The following is a 25,411-nucleotide window of genomic DNA, read 5'->3' as shown; positions in this document are numbered from 1 at the left end:
CATTCAAAATGACTGAGGGAAAAGAGCAACAAATCTGCATCCACTTTGCGTTAAGCTCGAACAGTCCTCTGCAGAAACTGTTCAGATGATTCAGAGGCCGCAGCTGGAGATGGGCAGCTTCATCCCAACAACACCCCCGCTCATGCATCACGTCTTGTGCAGTTTTTTTGGCGAAATACCAAATCACCCAGATGACTTAGCCCCGCTACAGCCCAGATGTGGCGCCTTGAGACTTCTGGGTTTTCCCAAAACTAAAATCACCTTTGAAACGGAAGAGATTTCAGACCATTGATGAGATTCAGGAAAATACGACAGGGCAGCTGATGGCGACTGGGAGACTGCGTGAGGCCCCAGGTGCCTACTTCAATGGGTACTGAGGTGTCACTGTGCCATGTATAACGTTTCTTGTACCTTCTTCAATAAATGTCTCTATTTTTCATATTACATGGCTGGATACCTTCTGGACAGACCTCGTATATTATACTTGGTCCTTGTTTTTACAATCAAAAGTTTAAGTAATAAAAACCAGACTAAATGTTCTTTGCTCAAAAGTATCTCAATAGCTACAATGAATGAAAAGTATAAACAAAACAACGAAACATGTGGCAGAACTGACTGTGGGAAGGGGCGCGGGTACCGCACGAGCGGCGGGAACAGAGCGGTGCTCGTTCGCAGCGGCTCCGGGCTGGCAAAGGGCCGGCCACCTGCCGACCTCAGCCGGGTGCCCCTGCGCAGCCCGCGTGGGTGAACCCATTTCCTTAAACAAGCCCTGTCATTCCCGTGCTACTAACGTAACTGGTTCTCCTCCACCCCTTTTTTTCAGTTAGTAAAGAACTTTAATAAGATTTATTAGGGATTAAAGATGCCGTTTCAGTGCTCAATTTCCAACAGAAGATGAGAATGTGAAAAAAAAATTGTAAAATTTTTTGAATACGTATTTCAGGAAATGCATATTGAAGTGAGAATATTTTTGTGTATTAAATAGATGAAGATTAATAAATACTCAACCTCCATTCAATTAGTAAGTGTAAATCAGAAAAACAAAATTCTATTTTTTCATCTGTCGGGCTGTCAAAAACTAGAAAGTCTAGCAATATTCTCTATGTCGTTGAAACTACGGGTAAGTTGGTGGCAGGACTATAAACTGCTGCAAAATTTTTGGAGAGTACTTTGACATGGTCACAATCTAAGTGCCTGAGCCCTTGATGTGGCTGTTCCACGGTTAGGAGTGCACCTTCTGAGAGACTGTCCCCCGGGGCGAAGCCACAGGAGCAAAGACAGTCACTGCAAGTGGTTCACGGGAGCAGAACACAGTGGGAGGGCTAGGAACTTATTCTGTAGACACGTACATGCAAAATGGCCCAGTTGTGGTATTTTCTGCAGTGTTATTTCTATCAATAAAAAAGGAAACCACCTACTGTATTTTTCTGTGTAGAATGTGCACGTTTTTGCCCAAATTTTTGAGGGAAAAATAAGGATGTGTGTTATACATGGGTAGTACCTGAAATAAATACCTTGTATCTGTTCTTATGTTTTGTAATTATTTGTTATATAAAAGTTCTTGTACCATAATATATGGTACAAAATATATGGTTCAAAAATAAATGCTAAAATCCCTTTATAATACAAAAAAAAATCTAAACATAAATAAAAAATTGAATTAAAAAATTAAAAGATTTTTTTCCTGAAAGTTTGGTCAAAAAACGTGGGTGCACGTTATACATGGGAGCGCAGTATACACAGCAAAATATGGGAAACCTTCAAGAAGAGGTTGGTTAAATAAATTACAGTCCCTCCATGTAACGGAAGGTACACAGAGCCGTCGAACAAAGTGAGCTACCTTTATGTGCACCGGCAGAGCGTACACATACACGGGGGAAGACTGTACATACATACGTGTGTGCTGCGCACATACACGTGCGCCGACACACAGGACTCTGGCTGCCTGCGGATGGGCGCACCGAGTCACTGGGGACAGGGGACACCTGCTTTTCCTTGCCCAACTTTTTACACACTTTGAATTTTGTATCCTGAGTATTAATAATTCAGAAATTAACTTTAAAGAGTGGGGCATAAAATACCACAGAATTCCAGGAAGTCATGAAAGAGACTAAGGTATGTGCTGGTATGAGGAGACTCTAAAGATATATTAAGGGAACAAACACACTAAACAACAGGTGTAAAATACCTGTCTAGAATATAGTGCCCCTTGTGGAAACTTTAAAAAAACATGCATATGCTGACATCTGGCATACAAACAGGCATCCTTTTTCTTGGAAGCATATACAAAGAAAAATAATTTAATTGTGGCTTTTTCTGGGGAGAAAGACATGAGAGAAACTTTGTTTTTCATTTTATAGCCTCCTATGCTGTGTGACTTCTGCAATCATAAGCAAATGGTTATGTGAGTACTGGAATTTTGGGTCACTTTTTAAAAAAAATCTTTACATGTATCCACATGAAAAAAACCCAATAAACAGCCGTAGCAAGTGGTAATACGCAGCATTTATGCAAGAGCAGGGACTGGGCCCTCTCAGGTCCTGCTGATCGGGCGGTGAACTTGGCAAGCTCTTTGGGAAAATAATTTGGCAACAGATATTGTCGAGTCTTTAAAAAGTTTTGACTTATTAATTCCATCTTTAGAACTATCTTAAAATGGATTTGTTTTTAAGTACTATTATAGGAAAAAAATTTAAAATAAGTTACATTCCTAACAATGGGGATAAAGTGAATTAAACTGATAAATCATACACTGGATATAATAACTATTTTTGGATTTTATGGTTGGGTTAAAAAGTTAAATATGAACAGTAGAAAATAAAATTGCATATACAGTTGCCTGTATAGGAAGGAGACACATAAAGATGCGCGGCAGCTGTGTCTCTGGTGGGCTTTGGGGAGGGTTCTGTGTTCTCTGTCTGGTTGTCGCAAGGCCTCGCTGTCCCGTGGTGAGCGTCTACCCCTTTTGTAATCAGACAACAGTAACTGTTATTCACAAAATGTCTATTTAGAAGCAAAATCTTACCGGAGGAAGAAGTTTTCCTTCGACTAAAAGCAAAGTGTCTCCAGAACGTATCATAAGCTCTTTCAGTGTTGCATCCTGGGAATACAGAAATGCTTTTTGTCACGCGTAGCCTCTGCAGGGCCCAGAGAGACCACGGGGCCCTTTTTTTTTTTTTGAACCTATGCCTCTATTACCCTTGAAATAAATAAATGAATAATAAAGCGGATGTCGAAGAGTAGGAAATAAGCTGGCCGACCAACCTGTGTGCCACCGTACATTAAATGATGGGCATAAACCCTAAGTGCCCTGAAAGGTGAGGGGGAAGGGAGACAGATGAGGTGAGAAATGACGGGAGGCTGCTTCAGAGAGCTGAAGTGTTAGGTGACCCTAAACAGACGGGCTGCACCTGGAAAGCTGGAGGAGCCGGGGGAGGGATTTCTCACGGAAGGGAGACGAGAGCGAAGCCAAGCTACGTCAAGAGTAAACACGGCTTGTTTGGAGGAAGAGCTCAGGGACTACACTGCTCAGGATGGGCAGTATCAGTCGGAGAGAAACAGAAAAAAAAAGAAACTGGGTTGAAAAGGTGGCCACAGATGGTAGGGATATGGAAGAGGAAAAGGAAAGGCGTGTTTAGTTCCCTTGAAAAAAGCCCCTCAAGACTTTGGAGGAGGGTTTTGAGGAGTCAGCCTGGCTGCTCACGCGCGGCACACAGGGGGAGCCCCGGGCTCAGGGCGGCCAGGGCAGTGATTCGGGTCAGAGGCGGACACCAGGCTCGAGGCAGGCGGCCAGCCGAGGGTGGTCGGGAAGGAGTAGCTCCACCGACGGGCCTCCGAAGGCCGAGCCCAGATCTGAAGGGTGGCGGGTGAGCAGGCGCGCCGGCCTCATTTCAGGCTGAAAGAGGCCAGGGTGGGAGACAGATGGCAAATCTGGGAAGACGAACCAGTTTCGAAGGTGATGAGTTTGCTCTACATAGTTTTAGAATTGTTTGATATCAACTTGGGACTTAATAGAGAAGACAACGTGGAAACCGTACTATCTTCGGACATCCAAACCGCATGTCCTGAGGATTCTTTGAGGTTTTCTTACTCTAGGCAGTCAAATTCCTGGCCAAGACTCAAGAGGGCCCTCCCTATATTGCTACTGCTACACAGCAGAGCGCTCCAGGGGACGAGCCCAGTACACCTGCTCTAATCAGCCGCTGTGGGTGTCCAGCGCCACTGCCAACCCCTGAACAGGAGCAGGCAGAGCGCGGGAGGGGCGGCTGGCCTCGACTGCCCACACGTTCTCACAGAGCTTCATTCTGGGGGTCATTCTAAGGCCGTGGCTTGAATGAGGGGGGCTGGGGGGGTTGATGCCATTTGGATCAAGAGTGAGATGAAGCACCCCCGCCCCCCCGATACAGCTGCGCCCAAGGCCGCCCTGGGGCCTCGCTGGGTCCACAGGTGGTTTGGATCAGAGCCCACATGACTGGCTGGTAAGACGGATTCTGCTGTCAACTGACAGAAACTCTGAGATTCAAATATTCAGGTTCCAAAATTCAGAGTGTATCTTCAAATTCCTTCATTAGTTAAAATGTCTTTTGTTCTCTCAAGATCTCTGCCTCCTAATGAAGAACTCCTGCTCCTGGGGACACATTCTCTACTCCAAGGGGACTTGACACGGATGTCAGGGTCATGCCCCCTGGGCCGAGACTTGCTCTCTGGACGCTCTCGGGAAGGAGAAAGGGAAGGTGGACCCACACACAACGTCCTGTGTGCTAAAAATAGTAAGGCTTTCCCTAGAATTAGGAGTAAGGTGGGTATCCTGTATGAAAATACCTAAGGAACACAGTCATTTTAAAGGGATGAAATGTATAAAAATAATCTTACTTCCTCACATAAAGGCTCCCCAGCTTCATAGCACCAATCCATTTTCCGTAAGTGCCATGTGTCCCCTATGAAAGAATCAGAATTGGAATGAAAAAAAATTCAGAAGAATGTGTTTTAAGAGTTTGTCTGGAATAACCCTTCAGGGTAAATGAATTTTCAAATGGGATTTGATCTAATAGTTATTAATCTAATTTTATTTAAAAATTTTCTCTAAAAATTTTCGAGCATGAAAAAAACCTGTTTTCCCAATTTGCTTAATTTTCTCTCTAGTCCATCAAGAGATGTATAATTGTATATAATTAATGCATACATGCAAATAAAAATTATGCTTGCTATTCTACGATAGCACATTATGCCTTTATTATTTACATGTACACACATCACACGAGTGTATACCATATATGTACATATATTTAAGTGTAGAATTTCCTCAAAAATGATGAAGTTGAGTTCCATTTCACTGTCTTAACTGAAGCAAATGCTAACATTGCTCAGCTACTGATAAACTGCACCACAACCCTGGCCCAATCCAATCAGTGGTTAATCTAACAAAAAACAGTACTTTTGGAATAGTGCACTCAGTGAAGTTGGCATAAACGAACATTTATAAATGGCACACAGCCCTTAATTAGATTTCTGGTTTCCACACGCTCGCTGCGCTGAGGAGACGGGAGGCGGTTTCTGGCGGAGCGGGAGCCGTGTGGAGCTGAAGGTGGAACACCGGCGACAATCAGCTGCCCCCCACGCAAAGAAACTGCTGCTGCAGGAACAAGCCTACATTGCCTACTGATGCCGCACAGCCACAGGTTTGAATCCCACACTCTCCTTTGCAGAGCCTTTTTGTCCTTAGCCCTAGATACAGTAATACTAATGTGGGTATCTACCTTATTCTAACTACGTTTTTTAAAAGACCACCGCCAGCAAGTTGAAAGTGAACACCACTCCTTCGCAGCGCAGCAAGGTGGGAAGAGCTCGGGCTTGGAATCAGAGGGGCCGCCCCCACAGAGCCATCCTCAGCCGGCCCGTCCTCCGTAAAAGGGGACAGGCGATGAGCCTGCGCCGGAGGACGGGCGTCCAGAGGACGCGGCTCCACAGGGGGCGCCACGGCTCCTTACGTCCTCCCGGACAGCGAGTGAGGCCGAGCATAGAGGACAGCACAGCCCTCGAGTAGCTCCTTCCGACACCCTGGCGGATGTTCTCACTCATGTGCCCGGCCCTAATGGACACCTCCCTACTGGCATGAGCCACAGTCCCTGAAACTCCCATCGAGGGCTGGAAAGCAAGCGGCGAGGTGCCTGGGTGATCCCAGAGAGCACACACGCTGACTTCCTCCCTCCTGTGCTTCTGCGGGACCCTGCCAGGCGTCCTCGCTCAGCAGCAGCCAGCTCGGCCCGGTCTTTCAGCTGCCAACATGAAGGGGGTTCAGTGTGTCTGCACGGATGCGAAGCGCGATGGCAGCCCTGGGGCAAAGTCTGAGGCATCTGCATTAGGCTCCTACATAAACACTTTCGTACCAGCAGAGGATGCGGTGAGAGTATCTACCTTTCGTGGCCTGTAACGTACCTGCAAGGCCAAGTTTCTCCAGCATTGTCTTTAAACACTGCAAAAAAAAAAAAAAAAAAAAAAAAAAAGTATGTTCATTGCTTTTCTGTTTCTGAGTGACAGTATTGAGAGAAACAACCTTTCTGGTCCCTGGGCCTATTTAACCTCAATGGTTTTAAATGGTTCTCGACTAGATAAAGGTGAACTTAGCTAAGAAGAGGGCTGAGTAAGCCCTCCTTCCTAAGAGCCGGTGGGGCCGGCTCAGGAGGGACAAATGGCTGCCTCCTGTGACTGCAAGCAGGACTTAATTCAAAGTTTTGCCCACCCACTTGCAGGTTTATATATATGCCTTTCCTTGTACAAAGACTAATATTTTGATTAGTTGGGCTGATTTCACAGACACACATTAAATTTTGAAGCCCATAAAAGGGGCTTAGCCTCTACTGGCACCCACGCAACCCAACTGGTCACGTGCACACGCCCACGGAAAGAGTTGTGCAAGCTGCGACCTCACGGACCACGGTAGCAAACAAGGCACGATGACAGAAGTTTAAATAAAACAACGATCATTAAGCACTCCCAGCTTCTTGAGTGGAAAAACATTCTTAAATAAACCTGGGGAAGAAGAGTAAACAACACCTGGTTTTTGACACACAAGAGCAGCAGAGCACAAGGCTTAGGGCCATCGGTGCTGTGCCGCTTGGAATAAGAAAAAAGGCAAATAAAATATCCTTTAATGGGAATGTTTCAATAAACCATGAAGAGTCTTAAAACAATGAAAAAGATAAAACAGGTTTATATGTACTCATCTAAAAGATCTTTAAAATACTTAAGGCGAAACCGAGCTCTAGTACGCTTCATGCAGCACAGTACCGTCATGGTGTCAAGGTCCTCACCCCCGTGCGCACACGCGTGTCCACATGTGGGCACACGAGGGCAAAGCACGGAAGGGTGCACATTCCACTGAGGCCATCGGATTCCACCGTGTCATCTGATGACATCAGTGACTGCTGGGGAAGCGACCAGAACAGGGTGGCGACCACGGGGGAGTGTTTAGCCCCTCTCTGAAGTTTAAAAAATAAAAATAAATCCTCAATTACTTGTATGACTAAAAATAAAAGACAACTTTAAAAGCCTTCTTATAATATATTTTATAATTAAAAGTTGTTTAGAGAATGATGGCAATGAGAACACAATAGGTTAAAACATAGGAATGAGACCAAAGCTGTACTCAAGGGAAACTGCAGGCTCAGGGCTCCCATTATTTAAGAAAAACCAACCCCTGAGCACTCAGCTCAGGTGTGTTCTAGGTGGAGCCAACAGCCAGGGCCCAGGCCGGCCCGAGGGGCGGCACGGAGGCCGGGGCAGCTGGTGTAGAGGGAGGGGGCGGCGGGGTGGGGAGCCTGGCTGTACGGGGCGCTGCGCGTCCTGTGGGGACCTGGGCCCTCGCTCCGCACGTGCTGGGCAAGCACGGGGGGCGGGGGGGGCTGCACTGACTCACGCCTCACAGTGTCCTCAACGTCCGTCTAAGAACTGACCCTGGGAGGTGCAAGGGTGGAAGGAAGACCAGTTAGGAAGCTCCTGGAATAACCCAGACCAGACGACCAGGGTGACAGAGAGGAGAGAATGAAGTGAATCTTGATGGTAGAACCAAAAGGACTTCCTGAGAAACTGGATGTGAGGTAGAAAGAAGAGAATCAAGGATGACTCAAGGTTCCGGCTGCAGCAAGCAGAACAACGGAGCCGCCGGCCGTGAGAAGGGGAAAGCGAGGGGAGGCCTGCCGGAGAGACCCGCAGTGCCGCTGCGGGCGCTGTGACTTGGGACCCCAGGGAGCCGCCGGGCATGTACGTGTGGAGTTCGGGGGCGAGGCCCGGCCGAAGACTTGAGCACTGAGGCCGGGAGTCGAGGACACGGCAAACTGAGGGGGCGGGAGGGCAGCCGTGCAGAGCGGCGGCCCCGGAGGCGAGCGACCAGCGCTGCGGAGAATGCCCGCTGCTCTCGGTGAGAGCTTCCGACGGCGTCTGCCGCCATGGGTTCAAAGAAAACAGAAGGAGAGATTACACATCACTGCTTTGGAAAGTTTTGTGGTTTTCTTTCTCTGAAATTTAAAAAAATACAAAATACTAAAAATCAAAGGCAAATGGAAAACTCCAAAAATACTTGCAGCATGTAACAAAGGCAGGGGGAAACTTAGTATAAAGTGTTTTCTCACGGGAGACTTCAAACACATGCAGAGGGCGGTAACACGCCTGTGAGGTCTCGGCCGCCGAGCCCCTGCCGCAGCCCGTCCTGTTGGTCTGCCCCGCCGCGCACCTGCCCGCCTGGCACGCCCGACGTCAGAGCGCCGCGTTTATTAATACTCACAGAAAGAGAAAGGTTCTTGTAAAAAACATAACCCTAAAGCACTGATGACATTTTTTAAAAATTAAGAATTCTTTAATAACAAATATCCAGTCAGCATTCCAATTTCCTTACTTGCTCCCCTTAACTATTACTCAAGTTCTTGTGGTTTGAATCAAAGGCCAAACGAAAGCCACAGTGTTCCTCCTGGACTCCACCCCCACCCTCCCAAAGCTACTCACACCTCTGTGTATATGATGATGTGTGTATGTCAAGCGAAAACACAAAGGAAATATGTCAAAATGTTGATATTAGAGAGATAAAGGATAATGAGGGGTTTTAATTTTTTTCTTTAAATCCATTTCTACATATCCCAAATTTCTACAATCAACAACTATTATTGATAATAAATAAAAAATAATGATCTAACTTAAAAATTCCAGTGGTGCACCAAATTTCAAGCTCCCAAAGCTACTCCTTTAGTGAGTACATAGGATTCTTTAGAGTACAAGGGGGGACCCAAAAGGCACTGGAATTACCCTCTGGAGGGCAGGCCCCTTGTAGCGCAGGCTTCCCCTGTTGGGTGAGTGTTCTGGGAACCCGTCTGTACCAGTGCCCCAGCTGGTGCTGTTGTGAGAGGCTGCATTCGGCTGCCGTGAATTTTTTTTGAAGACTCTTTCAATGCAGTTGCTCATTTCCTGATGGGTGATTTACGAGCGCACCTGCCCGCACCGCACTGCATGTTCGAGCAGTTTTTAACCAAAAACGGCCTGACCCCGTGCCTCACCCTCCCTATTCACCCAATCTCACCCTCAACGACTTTTTTTGTTTCCCCCAATGAAAAAAGTCCTCAAAGGGAAACATTTTGCCCATGTGGAAGAGGTGAAACAAAAACGGGCAGAAACACTAGAAGGAATCAAAATCAAGTTCAAAAATTGTTTTGAGCAGTGGAAAAAAAGTCTTGATAGGTGTAGTGCATCAAATGGAGAGGATTTTGACGGTGACTGGAGTTTAAACATGTAAGAACACATTTTAGAAATAAATTCCCTTTTTTTGGGTCTCCCCTTGTATACTGGGTAAACTCTAGCCGTAGGACCTCAAAACCCTACCACAGGTTACCACTGTTCCCCAAATACCTGCAGACCCCAAAGGAAGATTACTCACGTCTCGCACTGATACTGTTTCTTCTACGATGACTTCCATCTCTGTCCCAGGCTGAAAGTCACTGCCCACGGCGAAAAACAGGAACAACTAAGATCAAGAGAGAAGTATGGATGCAACTTAATTGAAATTTTAAAAATTACTCCCAAGAAAGAGCCAATACAATCCATGAAACTTTATGTAAAGACAAGACTACATGAGATAATTTAATGTTACAATTTAAACAATGATCTCGACCACCCAGAAACGCAAGAGGCGCCACCACCGACGTTTTCACTCCTGCACACACCTCTCGACTGGCCACTCCTCACAGGGGATGTGCAATCTCTGCACTCTGTGAGCGCTGGCTGTGTGGTTTGAGACATTTGGTTGTGACCTTATTTTCTGTCCTTGTCCTCTAATTCTCAAGGCCCCACAGGAGAAATGCAGGTCTGATCTCTCATCAGATCGGCTCCTGGAGTCCTGCTTCCCCTTCTAGCTCAATGCCACACGTCACATTTTCCTGCTCTCAGCCTGCCGTGCACTGTTTGCTAGAGACCAGGGAAGAACAACTGAACAGAGAGCTGGCTGGGAAACTAATGAAAGGGACCTAGAACCAGGGATCCTGCTATGAACCTAGCTGACCTTGATAGTGGTAAGGACATGAGGACAACTTTGGGACAGTAGTGAAAGTTTACTAAGTAGGTAGAGCTTCTGGCAAAGGTCAACCCGATGGAATTTACACAGGAAATGAATACTGATAAAGACAACGCTGCTGTGAGGCTATGATATTACTGCAGAGCAATTAAATCCAAAATTAATATACTGCCTTTCATTAAATTCAACATGCTGCTGGTTGCTACCAATTACTTTATGGACCACAAAGAAACAAAACAGCACCCGGTACAGCCGCAGGACGCCGCGGACAGACAGGTGCGGGCCGGTGGCAGAGGTTAATAGTGGGGGAGGCACTGTTCAGAGTTTCTGAGATGCGGGTGACACTGGCAGCCACTCGGCTTTGAAGCGCCTCCTTAACCACAGAATCTTCAGAGAAAAAGAGCCTCGTGAGTACGCTCTGACATAATATTGTTTACTTAAAACCACAGACCTCTACGGGTATGTTCCTGAAATAAAGGTACCTGAGAGGAAGCCGGCGCTCTCCCAGGACAGAGCCCCAGCAAGCTTCCCGTCTGCAGGTCCGCCTCCTTCCAGGTGTAGCTGTCTGGCACTAGGAGTGATTTTGATAAAATAATGAATGTTAGTGATTCCTACCTGTTTGGGCAAAACAATACAATGAAACCCGTTTTCCTCTGAAAATCAAGAATGTCAGGAACGAAGAGGCTGCATTCCATGCAAAGGGACTGCATGTTTTAGTTACGTTTGATTTCCAATTTCCACACTCTGGACTGTATTGTTCTTGTTATTGGAACAGCAATGTGAAGGCGTAGGAGGCAGCTGCGAATATTCTAGCGTCATATTTATAAAAATCAAAAAGCTGTTGTTTATAGATAAGAAGATCGATATTCCAAACTATTCATGGTGGACTTGGGTGGTTTCAAGTTTTAAAGCAGCTTTGGTGACAACCATTAATAATTAGACTCAATTGCGTCTAATGACAAGATGTGTTACAGAGGTGAAAACGAAGACTCTATTCTATAACAGATACCTCAACAAGGCCAGCAAATAAAACGCTGACAATAAATTTAGAAAGATATGCCTAGATTATAACCATGACTCAATGAAGATCAGCTCATCAGAAACACAGGTGTTTCACTTTAGAAAACTGAAAGGTTTGAATTTTTGGTTCAGATATTCTGTAATACAAGAGGAAGACACCTGAATGACAATGAGCTAATATTTAAAGTAAAGGTGTTAAAAAAGTTAGATAGCAGGTAAAAGTGTCAGCTTTTGAGGGCTACCAAAAAGATTTACCTGGACAAAGAAGCTTCCCATTTCTGTCAATAGGTCTCAAACAGCTGTTGTCAGCTACAAGTGAAAAGAGGCTAGTTAGCACGGCAGACAAAGAAAACTAAAGAGACATTCTCTGCTGTGTCCATCAGCAGGGAGCTAGGATGAGCTACACGCAATGAGCTCCCGGCAGGCTTCACGGAGCACAGGAGCGCAGGCCCGCAAGGCCTGTGCCACCTGCAAAGCAATCTAAACAACAGTGAGAACACGACTGTTTTCTTGACCTTTAAATTTTTTTTGTCAAAACATTTAAAACTCTGTCAGTTATACATGTATAGTGAAATGAAAAAAAAGTAAAACTAATATTTACCCTGTAATTTAAACAATAGAAACACTGATGATTAAAATGTTTTACTTCTTTATGAAAAATCTACCAACAACAGTTCACACAGGGCTTGCTTCCTTCTTCTCGTTGTGCAGCTGAGCATCTTTTCTATCTCCCAGTGAACTGTCATACTCAGATTTCTAAGTTTGGATCAGCTTCCCGTATTTTACATTTTGTGCTTTCAACCTCATGAAGTATCTCCAGGAGCTCCCCATAAGGTGAAGTTTTTTGCCAGCGTCACTTCTCCTGGGAGAGCCTCATCCTTTTCGTCACAGCCACTGTCCTCACTCCTGTGGCTAAGTTCACGTTCTTACATCACTGGGCTAACCCCCGGGAGAGGAGGCGGCAATGGACCACACCCTGCGCCGTCTGAGCGGCGACGGAGCAGCCAGGCACCCTTACTCCCGCAGCGCGCTGCGGCCTGGAGCTGGCGTAGCCAGCCTGTGCTGCATGCAGCGGCTCACTCACGGCCAGTGGTGGCTGAAATGTGGGCCGTGCTGCTGGGCAGCTGATGCAATAGGATAAACGGTGATAACTGAGGTGTCTAAAATGAGACGTGGTTTTTTATGCCCATGAAATGGATTAGGGCCACGTGCCCTACTGCAGGGGATGCAAGGATTCCTGCCTTGCGGGAGGCTGAGCCTGAACAGAACGCTGACAGAGCAGCCGAGAGGCGGGCGCCGGGAGTGGGGCCTCTGAGAGGGCGGGAGCGGCATGGGTCTTAGGGCTGTAACTTGGTCGGCCCTGGCAGAATCTCTAAGGCTCCCGAGTTCTCTATCTCGCGTTACAGGCGTATGACACTAGCAAGTAACTCTAATATAAAATTCTTGACAACTCAATCAGCTGATGAAAGAATTCTCCCATTAAAAAGGACATTTTAAATACGGTCTCCTTGAATTTCTGTCCCCTTTCCTCCAGAAAGCACGGTGTGTCTCCTACGTGCCAGGCACTGCATGAGAAGCTGACTGCACAGCGGTGCGCGAACTGCCCCAGGCTCGGCCTCAGCACCTCGGCGAGGGGGAGGTGCACGTTCACCACACAGACGCACGGTGCTCACAGCAGCAGTGCGATGAAGAGACGCACAGGGTGTTATGAGAGTAAAAGACTAAGCGAGACTGCGAGGGCAGGGGTGGCAGAAGTCCAACTTCCGCTGTGGCCTGGTGCATGACTGGTCAGGAGAGGAAGCGCGGGGGGCGGTGGTTCGGAGAGAGGTGAGCGCTGAGATCTGGGGGTGGCAGAGGGCCTGCGCCCCAGAAAGTCACAGAGGGTGAGCCTGGGAGGTGGGCTGTGAAGACGCAGAGGGGACTGCAGGGGGCGGGGGCCGGGGGCTGGAGGGAGGAGGCTTGGGCAGGCTGGGCTCCGGAGGGACCGGGCTGCGAGCGGGGCGGCGGGGTCTGACTCGTACACATTTCGGAAGATCACCTGCCACAAGAACGGTTTGCAGGGGAGACCTGTTACACGGGGACGCAAACTATTCATTTTAATACGCCATATACTTTTAATCAACTTTGAGGTAAAATTTACTTATAATAAAACGTATCCGTTTTAGCTGTACAGTGCAAAGTGTCTGATACATATACTTGGCAACCACCAGCAAATCGAGATGGAACTTGCATCTCCCCCAGCGCCCTTCATGCCTCTCCTGGTCAGCCCTCCGCCCACCGACCTGGATCTGCCTCTGTGACGAGAGCTCAGGGGTACTTTAAAAAAATGTCATGTAAGTGCAAGAGTAAGAGTGTGCCCTGTTGTGTCTAGCTTCTTTTGCTTGGCATAAGGTCTCAGATTCATTCATGTTTTGTATGTGGTGGCAGTTCACTGCTTTCATTCACCAGGAGTAGTGACCCATGGTACGAATGACACGGTTTGGTCATTCATCCACCTACCCAAGGACATTCGGATGGCTTCTAGGTTTTGGTTATGCACAATTTGTGTACAGTATGTGTAAGGACACATGTTTTAATTTTTCTTGGGTGAATATCTAGAATTGGGAAGCGAATGTTTAAATTAATAAGAAACAGGCTGACTCTACCAACGTGACTATCATTTTCCACTCCCAGCGGCCACGCACGAGCGTTGCAGTTGCTCGTGTCTGCGCTACCCCTTGGTGGTGTCAGTATTTAAACCGTCAGCCAACCGTTCTGTGGAGTGTGGAGCAGGCATCACCATGGTTTTAGTTTGGTGGCTACTGACATGGACCATTTTCCCAGCATTCTGGCCACGTACAGGTCGGTTTTCCTTGGCAGAGTGCCCTCCCATTTGGGGTCGAATTAGGGTACAAGTATTTTTGGTATATTCTGATATAAGTCTATTGCCAAATACATTTTATCACTTTTTCCCTCCCAGTTCGTCGTTTGCCTTTTCAAATGCCTTTTGAAGAACAAGCGTTCTAAATTTTGAGGTAGTTTAATTTATTGGTTTTCTCTTTCATCGTTTGTACTTTTTGAGTCTTTTCAAACAAAATCTTTTCCTTATGGTAAATGTAACAAATGTTTTCTCCCAGACATTTTAGTTTTAGGTTTTAACATTTAGGCCTATGATCCATTTTAAATTCGTTTTTTACATGATGTAAAGCAAAGCTGGAGACTCACTTTTGCATTTATGGGTATCTAATTGGTCCAGCACTTATGCTGAAAATATGTTCTTTCCCCATGGAAACACCTTGGTGTTTCTGTTGACAGTAAACTGACTAAATTTATGTGTGCATGTTATTTTTGGATTCTCAATGCAGTTCTGTTGTATATATTTTAGGCTTCAAAAACAAGTTATGATCCCCGTTGCACATTCTTCTTAAAAGGGACCTTTTAAAAATATAAAAACTATCCTTCATTCACTGGCTATACAGAAGCAGGCTGTAGGCAGACCATGCTTGCTGACCCCTGGTCTGTTGTGTCTACTCGTGTGCCAATGCTCACTGACTTGATGGGAACAGCTTTAGAGTGAGTCTTGAAATCAGACTGTGTAACTCTTCCAATTCTGCTTTTCTTCCCCAAACTGTTAGTTATGGATGTTTACGTACTTTGGATTTTCATATAAAGAATCAACCTCTCAATTTCTCTTTCTCTCTCTCTTGCTCACATACAACCTGCTAGGATTTTGAGTGAGACTGCAATAAATCTACAAAGTAATTTTGAGAGAACTATCCTCTTAATGATATTGTGTCTTCTGACCCAAGAACATGGTACATCACTTCATGTGTTCAGGTCTTTTTAAATTTTTCACAAGCCAAGTTTTCTGGTTTTCAGTGTACATGTCTTGCATATGTTTTGTTAAATTTATCCCTGAGTATTTCATGATATCTTATTCTAAGTGTTTTCTTAATTTCTAGTAGATAAACATACAGTAGATTTTTGCGTATTGATTTGAATGCCTGTTAAACTCATTTACGTTTTTAGTAGTGTTTTGACGGAACCCTTAGGACACACAGACAGACCCCACGCACACTGGCAGTGCTCGCCACCGCTGCATACGGAGAACGCGTTAAATACACCACGATGCCAGTTCGTCGTCACTCGAATGGCCATAATAAAAAATACAATTACAGCTATTGCCAGGGATACAGCTAGTGCCAGGGAGAAACTATAACCCTAATATATGGCTAGTTCAGCTGCTTGGGAAAATAGCAGGGCAGTTTCTTATAAAACTAAACATAAATTTGCGATTTGACCCAGCAATTCCAATCCTGTACCCAAGAGAACAAAAACACATGTCCACACAAAGACAATGTTTGTAGCACACTATTCATAAAAGCCAAAAAAGTGAATGTATCAGTCGACTGGTGAATGAATAAACAAAATGTGATATATTTATACAGTCAGCATAACAGAAAGGAAGCTTAATACGTCATGCTCCATCATGGATGAACCCCAAGTGAAATCCCAAGTGAAAGAAGCCAGACACAAAAGACAACGCAGTCTATGGTCCCATTTGCATGATGTGCCCAGAAAGGCAAATCTAGACAGAAAGTAGAGAGGCGGTGGCCCGGGGCTCGGAATGCAAATATGAATGAGGGAGCACAATGGAGTGACGTAAATGTTCTAAAACTCAACTACAGTGATGGCTGCACAATTCTATACATTCACTAGTAATCACTGAACTATACTTCAGATGTGTAGTTGATGGTAAGTAAATTAACCTCAACAAGATTATTAAAGAAAATCCAATGCTGAGAGAACAGTAAATCTGCAGAATGCTCTATGCAGTGTGATAATTTATGTAACTGGAAAAATACAACACATGCATAAACATATATATGGAAGCAATGACATATACAATATGAATACATAGACTAGACACACACCCAAACCAGATGCACTGGTTGCATCTGGGGACAGGGAAAGAGTAGGACTGAGAGGAGGAGGCACAGGGGACTTCACAATGTCCCAAACAAAAACAAACACATGGCAAAATGTTAACATCTGTCCATTTTGGGTGGTAGGTGCATGAGTTTTCCCTAAATTATTTTTTGTACTCTCCCATAATTTTTCAATTAAAAATTAAAACTAAATCGAACCAAAAAACCAAAAGCAAACATAAATGATTACCTAGTTCCTTCATTAATTTTAATTCCTTTATGGCTTTAATTCGAGTATCAAACACCACCTAAAATAGAGAAATAAACTATGACTGTGTAAAGTTGAAAATGATGGGAGGAGCAGAAAAGGGAGACTGTCAGTACGCGCACATGCAGGCTGTGCTATGAATTACCTAGCCTTTGGCAGTTTTTGCCTACTTGAAAAACATTTTTTTCCATCACTGAAATTCATTTTCTCTCTTCTACAAAAATCAAAATCAAAACATAGATCTTAACAGTTAAGTTTTTACCAAAATGATGTTAACTGGAACAGAAAGGACTCCTACAGAAAACAAAAGAAACAATTCTAGCTAGAAAAGCAAAAATTGACAACCACGAACCTTTTTGATGAGAGGAAACTTCATCCTCTGCTTTGAAACTTCAGGTAATCACATTTCTTTTTGTTAAAAATGATGAATTCAGTTCTAATAACCATAAACAACATAAAAATGTACAATACTAATCCAAGGGCACTATTTAAAATGGCTGTTTAAATTACTTTATTTTAAAACTGTTTTTCTTTTTAGTTTAGGCTACTTGCCTCTAGGGCATAAAATTATGGAAATTTAGGGGGAAGAGCGATGTCAGAGAGCCACCCTCCCCTCCCACCAGGGCCGACGCTGCGCTAGTGGGGCCGGGGGACCTCACCACGGCCTCCCACGCAGGCTCGGGGTGGAGGCCTCCTGAGCCTGAGTGCGCTGGCCTTACACTGTCCCCTCTGCTGTGCCAACAGACAGTCATGCGCCTTCAGAAACGACAACGCTCACAGAAGAGAAATCATTGTAATGTTTAACGTTATAGAAAAAACTTAATGAATTGAGACTACCTAAATATAAAAGGAAGTTTTCTGAAATAATGTTTAAGGAAAGCAGTATCACAGCCTTCAAATGGAAGACTGGAGGAAGGACTCCCTTTTCAAAGGAAGTGGGCTTTCTATACAGCACAGGGCATAATGTAGAGCAATTTCAGTTAAACTTAAAAAAACAAAAACAAAAACACCACAACACAGAAACAAAACATATATACCTGGTTTAAACAATATGAAAAAGACCCATGAAATAGCATTTTGTATATTGATATATTTTGAAAAATATAAATATATATTTGCATTTTGATATAACATTATATATTTGACCAACAAAGCTAGAGGACTCCATGTACTAATTAAAGAGCTAACTCCCACATTCTATTCTAGGCTTTGGGCGGGGGGGGAAAGGAACATTTTCTTGAGACATGTTAAGGATATGCTGAAATAGGTAAATAACCGATAATCAAGTATTAAAAATAAAAGTTAATTTCTTAAGATTTAGAAGTCCACTGAAACTTTCCCGAAAGAGTACAGTATTGGTTTCTAAGTACAATTCTGTTAACTAAAACACTGTCAACTAAACTTTAATTATAATCTACTCACTGTGTTAACAGTTGCCGATATTGTAACTTGCTCCTCTTCAGGTTCTAATTGACATAAATTTTTAACTTGGACCCAGTCGACCTCATTTACACTAGTGATCCATTTCCCTTGTTTGGTCAACAAACTGTAGGTAAAAAAAGGTTTAAAAAAAAAAGTGTCTTTACACAGAACTTTTGTGAATCAGGAAGGATCAGAAAAGCAATACTTTTCCTTAGGCACCACTTCTAAAATTCTGCATGTGCCCCTTAATGTGACTAATTAGAGGTGACCAACTTCTACTGAGCTAGTGTTAGGCAGTGCACTATGGAGTCTATATTCATGACTCAAGTATTCTTTGACTTAGAGAAATAATTCATTGCCATACTTTCCAAAGAGAACTGTTGCAGTGGACAACCAGCTCGGGCTTGCGCCCGCACGCTGGACTCACAGGGCCTGGGGAAGAGCAGCCAGGCCCCAAGCCCGCCGCGGGATCACGAGCTTAACGGCAGGGCGGCCGTGTCCAGGCCGACGCGGCACCAAGCGCCACAGCTGAGGGGCATGACGACACCACACACACCGCGTGTGCGCCTTCTCCAACTGAGGGCTATTTCGTGATGCAGGTGGCGGCAGAGGGCCTTGTTCTAACAAACTCCCCTGGGGTAGCAGCGAAGGACCTTGAGGAAGGAGTGGCGTCCTTCTGACTCACAGAGATACTGAGGGGCTGGCGGGGCCCTCTCTGGGACGGTGTATCGGAGCCCTAGGACACAATTCTACCCTTTATTTCAGTCATTCCTATCTGGGACTGCACTGAAGTTCACAACCCTACATACAGCAAAGTTTTAAGCACAAAGATGTTCCCTAAAGACACCATTAAAGTGGTAAAGAGCTGGATGATAGCCCACCAGCTTACACCGCACACCAGAATAGACTCAACATGGGTAAAAGACTTAAATACAAGTCGTGATGCCACAAAAGTCCTAGAGAACATAGGCAGGAAAATTTCAGATATCCTACGCAGCAATAATTTTCCAATGTATCTCCTACGACAAGGGATATAAAGGAAAAAGTAATAAACAAATGGGATTACATCAAACTAAAAAGCTTCTGCATGGCTAAAGAAAACATCATCAAAATGAAAACAGAACTGACTACATGGGAGACCATATTTGCCAATGATACATCGGACACGGGTTTGATCTTCAAAACATATAAAGAACCCATATGTGTCAACACCAGTTTTGACTGGAATCAAGACAGTTTTGTCTAGACAGGAAGACAAATAATACAATTAAAAAATGGGCAGAGGACCTGAACAGATACCTCTCCAAGGAGGACATAACAGAGGGCCCAGAGACATAATCAGCATCACTAGCCACCAGAGAGATGCAAATTAAAACCACAATGAGATACTACCTCACACCTGTCAGAATGGCCACCATTAATAAATCAACAAACAACAGGTGCTGGAGAGGCTGTGGAGAAAAAGGAACCCTAGTGCACAGAGTTCCTGGGTGGCAATGCAGACTGGTGCAGCCACTCTGGAAAAGAATGTGGAATTTCCTCAAAAAACTAAAAGTGGAACTGCCTTGTGGCCCAGTAATTCTGCTGCTGGGAACATACCCTAAGAATCCTGAAACACCAATTCAAAAGAACTTAAGCACCCCAATGTTCATAGCAGCATTATTTACCATAGCCAAGTGCTGGAAACAGCCTAAGTGCCCATCAGTAGATGAGTGGATCAAAAAGCTGTGGTACATTCACACAACGGAATACTATGCAGCAGAAGGAAAGGAGGAGCTCCTACCCTCTGTGACAGCGTGGGTGGACCTGGAGAGCATTACGCTAAGTGAGATAAGCCAGTGGGTAAAAGACAAACACCCTATGATCTCACCTATAAGAGGAATCTAATGAACAAAATAACATAAGGAACAAAACACGGCACAGGCATGGAAACATGGGGCAGACTGACAGTTACGGGGGTGGGGTGGGAAGGGGACAGTGGCGGAAAGAAGGGGAAGGGCCTAGACAAAGAACATGTGTGAATGACCCAGACATGGACAGCAGAGCGGGAACTGACCGTGGGAGTGGAGGGTGGGATGGGAGGAGGAAAGCAAAGGGGGAAAACTGGGACAACTGTAATAGAGCAACAATAGAAATATGATTTAATAATGAAAAAGAAAACGCGGCTGGACGGATGGCGATGACGACGATGACGCCGATGACGCCAGCCGGAACGCTCAGCACCATGTGCACGTCGCTCTTCCAGTCCTTACAGCTCCACGACGGGGTGTTAATTACCACCCCGCTGTGCAGAGGCAGCAGCGGGGCAGCGAGGGAGGGAGGCACCTGCCCTGGTCGCGCTGGGAAGCGGTAAAGCTGAGACAAGGGCAGGCGGCTGGTGCCAGAGCCCGCGTCCTCGCCCAGCACCCAGGCTGCCTCCCCTGGGGAGCTGTGACGCCAGCGCTCACTACTTGGCAGCCACGAAATGAGTTTATGAAGAGTCCACAAATGATGGAAAAGCAGGATAGAACTATCTACAAAATAATCATTATGCTCAAAAAGAGAAAACCTCCACATGGAAACCCAGCGCCTGGAGCTCAGGCAGACAGGAAAGCTAACAGGGACTGACCCTGCCCCAGACGCACAGCGACGCGGGTCTCAGTCTCCCGCCTTCACGTCAGGACGTCGCAAGTCCTAATGAATGTGTATCACTTTTTAAAAAGGAAACACAGAGCACGCATACTTTCAAATTAAATACGCACAGTGGGGAAACAGACGTCTGGAAAACACCTGTCTGAAAGAGTAACAGTGATAAATGTTGCACAAAATAAATACAGCCACAAAGGGCCCCGCTCCTCTGTGCCACTGCTGATAACAACGCAGGGACCCCGCAGTGCAAGGGACTCTGCAGGGACTCCGATCCAGTGGGGGCTGCTTCGCTGTTTGTGACCTAAAGTCACCAGTATGTGGAAATCTGGGGAATGACTGCAGAAACAGACACCATACACTGTCAAGACACAAATGACAAAAATGAAGAGAGGCAGCACTTCTGGGTTCCCAATGGAACTTCAGGAATCACAGGTGTAACTCCCCACGTCACTGCCCTGTGGGCGGCTGGGAGAATCTTAGGAGTCAACATGAGAAGGACCATGATGAAAAACTGAATTGCCTATGGGATTCTTCTGACAAAACAGCCAGATAAATTTAGCTATAACCTTGATACTATCCTCATAAAAAATTTCAGGACCTTTCTCTGTGAGAATGGGTCTTCAGTTTTCTCATGGGCGCTAATCAGAATTCCTCAGGTAGGATTCTGCTTTATAGCCAAGTAATGTAGACTGTATCTTGTCTCTACCTACTTATATTGTCTAGTTATCACATTTACAAAAAAAGTCACATGATACCATTTTTCTCCCACTTGCCTAACCTAGGACATTCCTACTTACAATATACAGAACACATGCCTAGAAATAAAAAGAAACATTTAGCTCTCATTACAATAAAGCTTTAGAGTTCTAAATGATAGTGTTCCAATTTAAATACCTTAAAACATTCTCTTTTCAGCGAGTTACCTGTTACTCTCATTACTGGAATCCTGAATCAAAACTGAACTCCCGTTTCCGAGACCCTGCTCTCTGAACGTCTTCCCTGTGTCCTCCTCGGGAATGGCGGCCCAGCGCTCCGCGCCGGCGGGCTCAGGCTTGTTGGTGAAGACGGCACCGACCGGAATTGCTAAGGCTGTGAATACACTGCCTACTTCTGCGTTAGCTGGAAAGACATGCGGAGACTCTGTCAACTGACGACACCCTTCACTGCTTGTTGCTAGATGCAGAACATTCAAAAGCAGAGGTTCACAGTCACTGCCAGTTGGGATCTGGATTCCGCCAACCTGCAAAAACATCAGGACAACCATTAGTATAGTTTATATTGCCAAAATAAAGTCAACATAATAACATAGTAAAAGACTACTCTTGCAGAGTAGTTCTCATTTTATTGATTATGCTGTCACAGTTGTCAGACTCCACACAGCTCGATTATCTGATGGTTCCAGGTGACAGCTGTTTTGTACTCTAGTTGTAATTTTTGCTGTGGTTGTGTGAGGAGGTGAGCCTTGCTTACCCACGCCTCCATCTTGACCAGAAGTCTCCTTTTTTTCCTTTTCAAGTGAAATAAAGTTTCACAATGTCTTTTAAGTGTCAGGAAAACAACTTTAGATTTTTCTTTTGAAACTTTCTCTTAGCCATTTTTTTTCTTGTAGGAGAGAAATGAGGAGTCGGGACAGATGCGTGCATCCTCAGAAATGCATGAGACGGGCCAGGGACAGCTCACTGTTCCTCGCCCCTTTCCTGACTTAGAAAATTCACTCTCCTCCTCCAAGGCGCTTCCACTCCCTCACTCTGGGTAGCCAGTCACCGGCGCTGGGTTCCCACAGGGCGCACGCCCAGCCCCTAGAGCGCGCACGTCAGTGCAGTCACACCACGAAGCCTCACCTTTACATCCAGCTTCCGACGCGCTCCCTGGCACAGTGGAGGTGCTCAATAGATGTCTTGCTCACATGTAATTACTACTGACTGTGCCTAAAATTTGTTAAATATTTCAGCGGTTTTCTGATATCTAATATGCTGTCGCATATGCTGAATAAAATTTCATTGTAATGACTTAAAAAAACCAAAACTATCACAGGTATTTCTTCAATACTCTTTTACCTCCACTCCATTCCACACAAAGATGTCTTCCTCGTCAGCGACTCCCAGCTCACACAGGGTCAGGTCATCTCCTGGGAAGACGAGAGCAGGCTGTCGTGAGACCGCTCACCAGGACTGTTCCAAACGTGGCTGAAGAAGGAGCTGGGACACTTAAATATTTTTTTTGAAAAAGCATCCCCATTAAGGAAAATTAAGAAAAGGCAGGAATTATGCTTATTATGTTGTTATTATTTTAATCTTCCTTCCTTCTGCCACATTCTTTAGCTGCGTCTTTAATTTTTGGGAGCGTTTCCCCATGTCGCATATGCTCCGAGGGCGCGCTGACAGGGAAAGCGTTTACTACAGAGGTCGACCGCACCGGCGCTGTGAACGGGAGGAAGGCGCAGGTGTCAGGTGGTCGCAGCTCTGCCACCAATCAGTTGTTCACAGTCAAACGGGTAGTTTACATAAAACACTCATCTCAGTATTTGGTTCAGTGAAGTCCAAAATAGGTTTTACCACTGTGACTGCTATTATTAGTTTTGTTTTTATTTAAAGGGAGTAAATACTTTTAAGCTCTTGAAGTACATTTGTTTAGCTACAGAAGTACATTTGTTTGTGAAGCTAAGAGTTGGGTAAAAAAAATCAAACTATATAAATAAGACTTAAATGGTTTCAAATCATTTTGCTTAAAAATTTGTGGTAATATAAAAAGAAATTCCAAAGCCTTTTAGAAAATTAATTTAGCAGAGAGGCAGACTTAATTTGAGAAAATATAACATTTCCATGTTAGCAAAATTTCACGTTACATAAATGGACACATTATAAATTGGATAAATTAAACAGGTAAGAAAGCAGTAGGTGGGGAAAGACTGGCCAAGAGCAGAAAATCACAGATGAGCTCCACAAAGATACAAACATATAAAACGAGTTGCTGTGTCTTAATACTTATCTTACCGTCAAGTGTCTCATAGACGTGAAGTCCTGCTGGTAGAAACTTGGCCACACTAAGAACCATGTCTCCTTCCCAAGATTCTAACAGCTACAGAATATTTATGGAAGAAAAGAGAACAAGGAAAAGCAATATATATCACATTTTTCCAAGTTAAGTAAGACAAGCAATGTTCAATTTACATGTGGAGGATACAGACAGCAAGCAAATGAATACTTCCATGCCCCCCCCCCACGATAGTGAGGAAAGACGGTTCATCTCCTCCCCCAGCAACGGGGAAATCTTGGCATAGACAAGGAGCACTATGCCCATCTAAACCATTCTGCATAATGAACAGGAAGGCCACTTTAACCAGAGGCACACTGCTCAGCATGCTGGCCCAGGAATCTGTCCGGAAGAGCAAAAATTGTTTAATCAGTGCTGTTCAGGAAAAAGCAGCATGAGTCTACCGCACACTAACATCTCGTTACCTGAAAGGGATGCTTCCCGCTGTAAATTAAAAAGTGTAACAGATTACCAGGGGTTTTTGTTAAGTTTCTAGATCCAAGACTCTGGGGACTCTGGAAACCTCGCCCAAACAATATCCCCATAAAGGTGAGTCCTGTTTAGCGCCCCCACAATGCACAAGGCAGTTCTCTGAAAAAGGAATTCCACGTTTACAAGCGGTCAGTTAGCTGTGTCAATCTCACGGCGTCTTGCCAGTGGCTCGCTTCCGAGATAACAGAGATGGACACTTAAAGGTCTTTTCCATCTGTCACCAAATGTCACCCTAGACAGGGTCAGACCCCCACCCTCACCTGTATATCAACACTGCCAGGACTGGCTCATAAGAGAACTTTTAATGTAAAAGTTCAGAAATACTAGACAATTTTAGAAATCCTGATGCTGATCCATTTAAATATCATTCAAATCATCTAAAGTTAAAAAAGATATTGGCCTACTTTTCTTTGCACAAGATGAAAATCAAAAGAGAGCTAGTAATTTTAGTAATTGATACAATTTTTCAGAAAATTCGCTAATTTCTGGGGGAAAAAAACCCAAACCATTCTTTTTAATTTCTCTTTTCCTAGATCAGAAAGCAGTGTGGGGTGAAGGCACGTGTTAAAAGGAAAGAAAGAGCAGGAAGCCCAGGACTGGATTAAATCACCATTTCTTCCTCTTTGAGGGCGTTAGTGAGCGTGTCTGCGAGAGGTTCAAGAACCCAAAGCCGTCATTACGATGAAGGCACTGGGAGTAGGAAAAAGAGCGCTGCTGTCACTGTCGTTGAAACACAGTTGGGTAAGTTATTTGGAAACAATGATTATGATGGTGTTTGCTTTTACTAAAACCAGTAGATATTTTCCTTCATTTGGCAATCTTAGTAGTAAATGCTATTGTGTACTGAAAGGTAGAAAAGTTAGCTGCTTTTATTTGTTTAGCAGTTCTTGGTTTTAGACAGCATGCTTATCTTTGTTTCTTCATTCCCTTTAAAAATAATTCTCTTACATTTGTTTTTCAAACAAAAAGAGGCCACCTTGCACTCTTTCTCTCCCCCAAATAAAAGATCCCCGGCTGCACCTGCCCCTGAAGAAGGCCGGCAGGGCCGCGCCTCGCCTGGGCCGAGGAGCCCCTCCAGGCTTCCCAGTG

At 44.8% G+C, this 25,411-nt stretch overlaps 1 protein-coding gene across 1 annotated transcript in view; it reads right to left on the bottom strand.

Moving 5' to 3' along the window:
* USP40 (ubiquitin specific peptidase 40) overlaps window positions 1-25,411 on the bottom strand; it is a 66,871-nt gene that overhangs the window by 10,283 nt on the left and 31,177 nt on the right. Inside the window, exons 14-24 of the mRNA XM_054571318.1 lie at window positions 23,791-23,875; window positions 22,855-22,925; window positions 21,721-22,037; window positions 18,170-18,293; window positions 16,730-16,787; window positions 11,828-11,881; window positions 11,035-11,123; window positions 9,920-10,006; window positions 6,436-6,472; window positions 4,873-4,937; window positions 3,026-3,100 (exon numbers count right to left, since the gene is read on the bottom strand). Of these exons, the coding sequence (XP_054427293.1) occupies window positions 3,026-3,100; window positions 4,873-4,937; window positions 6,436-6,472; window positions 9,920-10,006; window positions 11,035-11,123; window positions 11,828-11,881; window positions 16,730-16,787; window positions 18,170-18,293; window positions 21,721-22,037; window positions 22,855-22,925; window positions 23,791-23,875 (1,062 nt within the window). The remainder of the gene's footprint in view (window positions 1-3,025; window positions 3,101-4,872; window positions 4,938-6,435; window positions 6,473-9,919; window positions 10,007-11,034; window positions 11,124-11,827; window positions 11,882-16,729; window positions 16,788-18,169; window positions 18,294-21,720; window positions 22,038-22,854; window positions 22,926-23,790; window positions 23,876-25,411) is intronic.

The sequence above is a fragment of the Pteronotus mesoamericanus genome, unplaced genomic scaffold (genome assembly GCF_021234165.1).
Source record: "Pteronotus mesoamericanus isolate MK-2021 breed Mesoamerican mustached bat unplaced genomic scaffold, CSHL_Meso_final contig_1018, whole genome shotgun sequence".
Lineage (NCBI taxonomy): Eukaryota > Metazoa > Chordata > Mammalia > Chiroptera > Mormoopidae > Pteronotus > Pteronotus mesoamericanus.
The sequence above is the reverse complement of the archived record's forward strand: the minus strand, read 5'-3'. Positions and strand labels throughout refer to the sequence as shown.